At 47.8% G+C, this 5,000-nt stretch overlaps 1 protein-coding gene across 8 annotated transcripts in view; it reads right to left on the minus strand.

Moving 5' to 3' along the window:
- prdm16 (PR domain containing 16) overlaps window positions 1-5,000 on the minus strand; it is a 235,315-nt gene that overhangs the window by 34,034 nt on the left and 196,281 nt on the right. For all 8 annotated transcript variants that reach the window (XM_031794072.1, XM_031794077.1, XM_031794076.1 and 5 more), the window contains exon 4: window positions 556-693. In XM_031794072.1, the coding sequence (XP_031649932.1) occupies window positions 556-693 (138 nt within the window). The remainder of the gene's footprint in view (window positions 1-555; window positions 694-5,000) is intronic.

Raw genomic sequence — 5,000 nt, forward strand, 5'->3', positions numbered from 1 at the left:
CCAGGAGTGTTCCATTTCCAGGTTTCCTTTCTGGACGGGCAGAGAGTATGGCTGGCTTCCAGAGAAGGACCCAGAGTGATTACGAGACGCAGGTGTGTCGGTGTATTATTGTTCTACCTCTTAACATGAGTCACTTACTCAGCGAGGCACTCACGTACCAGCCTTGGACACACAATAGAGCCATTCTTTTACTCATCATCATGGTTAAATAAAGGTGAAATAAAAAAATAAAATCATGCGCACAACGCTTACTTAGACGAATGCAGACACACACACACTAACAATGACAAGCATACACACACACGCAGACTCACAGTCCACTGTTCTTCGCACTGGGTGGGTAGGAAGAAAGGCAATAGCCACTCTGACACTGCCATGTGTTAGGTGCTTCTAAACTTATCCCCCAACCACTAAACCCTGGCAGCTGATAGGAGGAGGGAGGTGCCACACTGCCCCAAACACTAAACTCTGGCAGCTGATAGGAGGAGGGAGGTGCCACTCACAGCCCAACCACTAAACCCTGGCAGCCCATAGAAGGAAGGAGGCGCCACTCACCTGGTCTCCACTGAGGTGACACGCCGCCAGGTTCTGCTCCTCGAAGGAGGGGGCGGTGCGTACGTACTTGAGCCAGCTCCCGCCAGCCTCCGAGCCTTCGTCCAGGCAGAACTTGACATTTCCCATCTCATCCACCACCTGTTGGAGAACACAGAGGTCAGAGGTGAACCTGTTTTAAAAGCCAGCACACACAGAGCTGAGCCTCTATCTTCTCAAGTATGTGTGTGTGTGTGAATTTCATCTCTTTAGTCACCATCATATCAAAGTTGCCTGAATTACCATGGGCAAAGTAGATAATACCAGAAAGTTTCACATCTCTCAAACCATTGGCTCCAAAGAGGGTTATTTTGACTATTTGTCCCTTAAAAGGGACATTTTGGATTTTTCTCAACACTGTGTATGTGTGTGTGTGTGTCCATATCTGTCAGTAGACAGAACATTATCTGCCAAGGGCCCCTAACCTTGTCGCTCCTCCGAGCAGCGAGAGGAAAGGGGGAAAGGAGGGAGGAGGAGGGGAAGGTCGAGAAAACTGCGGCTTCTTTCACTTGTCTAAAGACTTTCTTTGGCACATATTGATCACCCTTTGTAACCCCTGGGCCGCCCCGGGAACGAGGGAGCAGTTTCAGGTTACCCCTTAGACAGATGAGAGGAGACGGAGGAAAGGAGGAGGAGAGGAAAGAAGAGAGGCTCATTGTGGGGCAGAAATTAAGTGAAGAAACCAGGGAGTTGATCGCGAGCTGCCACCATTTTATTTATTTACTGCTGGAGGAAAATGAACCTCTCTGCTCTAGACGAGGAGCACACCACACATACTTCCAAACTGCTGCGCCATGATTGCTGCTAAGCACACAAGACTGAGAAGTTCAGCCACTAAAATCAAAGATTTCTGAGGAGGGCTCAGCAAATATTACAGGTTACATGTCCAATATCAACTTTCTCACTAAAATGTGAACATATTGGGCATAGTATGACTGAGTATAAACTATTGCAAAACGAGACCAACCAAAGGGCACTGAGTGAATGATACACTGACGAAGGCCTGGTGGTACAGGACAAGAATCCAAATGAAAACAAGATCAATGTAGTGGTAGTAGCTTGGTGGGACAATGGCTCTCGCTGGTGGCAAATAAGACTATGACAGTTTCTAGAGAGTGTGGAGAGTGTCTGAAGGCTCCAAGGTAGTGTTCATTTAGGCACCAAATGGAAGAAAACAGACTGAAACAGGGAGGGACAACATGGACCTGTCCACTACGAAAAGCACATTTTCGTTTTCCAGTTGCGAAACGCTTTAAAACAGTTTCCATTGCCTGCCTTAATGAACATGACCCAGGTGTCTGTCTGCTAACCTATGCCCTCAGAAGAGCCTGGAAGGAGGAAAATCTCACAGCTCTGCTCCTCCACAAAGCTCTATAGAAGATCTAATTTCTCTTGGTGGGGTATTCTGGTGGAACTGATACTCTGTTGGTCGCTGGGCAGATCCTCTGGGGGCTGAGACGAGACAGGGCTGGCTAGGGCTTTTCATTGCTGGCTCATAATCAGCCTCCTCTCACCTCAACTTCTACCTCTCTGTTTCTTTTATATTGCAACCCAATCTCATGGATTTACTAGTAACATATTTACGTTTTGGCCGTTTTGAGTTGGTTGTAAGGATATTTACGTTTCTGGTCTAACCTTCCCAGTTGAATTCTATGGTTACAGTTTTTTTTTTTAAAGTTATCTGACTTTCCAACAGAACATTTACAGGCTTGCTCGATTCTGTTGCTCGTAAACTCTGAATGGCCTTCTTGGTCAGGGAGTGAGCGATTGCAGAAGGTGTGGTGTTTTGTGAGTAAATATGGAAATAGCGGGTCTGGTCCGAGGTGAGAAGGCCGGTTCATGTTCGCACACGGTTCTGGTGAGCGCGGTACGCTAACTAAACATAAGTGTGCCCCAAAGTTGCAGCTGTGCCTCACACTATGGCATTGTGGTGAGCCCGCTGGGAGAAGGAGTGTTAGGTTACTCCACTACTAACCTGATCGGAGATAACAAAGCCTTTTAGCACTAAAAATAATGAGACAACGCCTACGCACATGTAGCATGTAGCACGTAGCACTGCAGGTCTTTAACATCAACAATAACCTGTGGATGCCTCGCATGCAAGTACCTGACTGTGACAGTGAGTTAGAGTAAGACACTGATTGTGCGAGAGGTTTCCTGTCCACGCAAACAGTCTCGTCCTCCAGCGCTTTACTGGAAACCAGACATGTTGAGTTGATTAGCTTGACTGCTCCGATTGGACTATTTTTGTCGTCCATGTTTTAAGCGATTAGCTAGCCATACTCAATGTCAACTTGAAAAAGAGGTCCTTTGATACACTGTCCTCTACACTGAGCTCACAGAGAATACCTCAGTACTTAATACTCTTCCCACTCTGCAGTGGACAACATAGTAAAACAGTGATCTACTGCCGCCACCGTTTATACGTTAAGCAGTCCGAAATGATGCAGTCCAGACCCTTCATTTTATGTGTGAAAACAGTCACTGAAAACTAACCAGGCATAGAGGCGAAATTATCCCTTTTAAAAAAAAAAAGCGAAAAGAGCCAATGTCTTGCGCAGGTTCAAGTCAGAGTGCACTTGTCCCAGCGCCTGTTGGGAGCTCAAACACGGGTATTGTACATGTTTTATGAACAGATGGGGAACAGCTTCGGCTGAGGCGAGCGATGTAGAGGGGTGGGGGGGGGGGGGGGGGGGGGGGGTGCGGTGGAATTGCAGGGGCACTCCTGACCAGGCTTTACACACTGAGCACCCATAACCTCCACCCCCACACACACCTTGCAAGGTAGCAGAGGGTCTGGCTGTGGGCTCTAATGAGCTGCATGTTAGTGTGTTGGGGGGTGGGGGGGGGGGGGCTGCGAACACTCTATATGCAGGTGGAGCCCTGATTTACGAGGCCCTCAAATGAGATGCAACAGAGGCAGAAAACCTCCAGATTGTTTCTTTATTTACCTTCTATTCTTCTCCTCCTGAGAAGCGAGGGCCACATGTGACATCATAAAACACCAGCCTGAGCAGAGACACACCCTGCCACCACTCGGCTAAGGTACAACCCATGCACGTGTGCACTCACAGACAGACAGACAAACAGACACAGACAGACAGACAGACATTCCCTGTTTTAGGGGGTTAAATACAAGGGTACTTCTCCAAAGTCTACTTAGCTGTGTTAAGAAGTGCCCTTTATACAAGGGACCAATTAAATTGAACAGGTGTGTGGGTGTGGAGCTGATCTGCCTGAGAGGCTTGTGGCAGAGTGTGTGTGTGTGTGTGTGTGTGTGTGTGTGTGTGTGTGTGTGTGTTAACGACAGGAGGTTGGTGGCACCTTAATTGGGGAGGACGGGCTCGTGGTGATGGCTGGAGCGGAATGGGTGGAACGGTATCAAATACATTTATTATGAGCCGTCCTCCCCTCAGCAGCCTCCGCTGGTGTTGACAGTGGCAATTGTGAGGTTGTGAAGGTTAAGGTGACTATATGCAAGTCGTTTTTAGAGGTTTGGCTGGACCACAGTGTGTCTTTGCATGTCTTTGCCTTGAACCAAACACTACAACTATGCAGTTCCACTATGGCAACATCTCAACCTCCCTCAGATCACCTTGTACACTCTCCTCACATCCTACCTACAGTTAGCGCAGGAACCCCAAATAATCCATCAATGAAAGGGCCCTTCACACACCGTCTTCTGTGTGTCTGTGTACGTGTGTGTATCTCTGTCCGTCTGTGTGTGTGTGTGTGTGTGTGGGGGGGGGGGGTACCCAAGGCTGGGCCCTTTGGCATAGGAACGGAGTCCTATCTAGGTAATACAAAATAAGGTTCACTAAGTAGATTTTACTTGAAGAGAGAGATCCACTCAAGTACACGTCAATGATGAGCCTGAAGTAAGGAAGGGAGAGAATTATACATTTTCAAAAGATTCGAACAATAACACAGACTCCTAGTGGCCAGGAAATTGGGACCAATGCAACAGGAAGGGGTGATAAGAGGGCTCCCGGGTGCGACGCGTATACGGGTCCACGGCAAACAAAGACAGGAACCTTTGACAGCTTGTAGTCTTAATGGATGTGTGGGCAGTCATGCAGGCCTCGTGGCTGTCAGTCTGTCAGTCCTGCTTGATGGACATGTGGTATAAGGGAGGAATTACCAGCAAAGTGTCACCTGTGGGGGAAGCGATGGATGAGAAGTTTGAGCTACTTCTGAAATTAATCAAAATGAAGCCTGATTTGTGAGCAAAGTTGAGATTTCAGGATAAGAAAGTGGTCCACATGTTCAGGAGGTAATGAGGGATATACTGCAAACTTTGCACATTTCTCATAGATTGGGTGTTATTTAGGATATATAGGACTTGGGATCTTAGTGCCTTGTTGGCTTGTCTGAGGGTGAGAACACACACCCAGGACTACATTGTGTGA

The sequence above is a fragment of the Oncorhynchus kisutch genome, linkage group LG17, assembly GCF_002021735.2.
Source record: "Oncorhynchus kisutch isolate 150728-3 linkage group LG17, Okis_V2, whole genome shotgun sequence".
Taxonomy (NCBI): domain Eukaryota; kingdom Metazoa; phylum Chordata; class Actinopteri; order Salmoniformes; family Salmonidae; genus Oncorhynchus; species Oncorhynchus kisutch.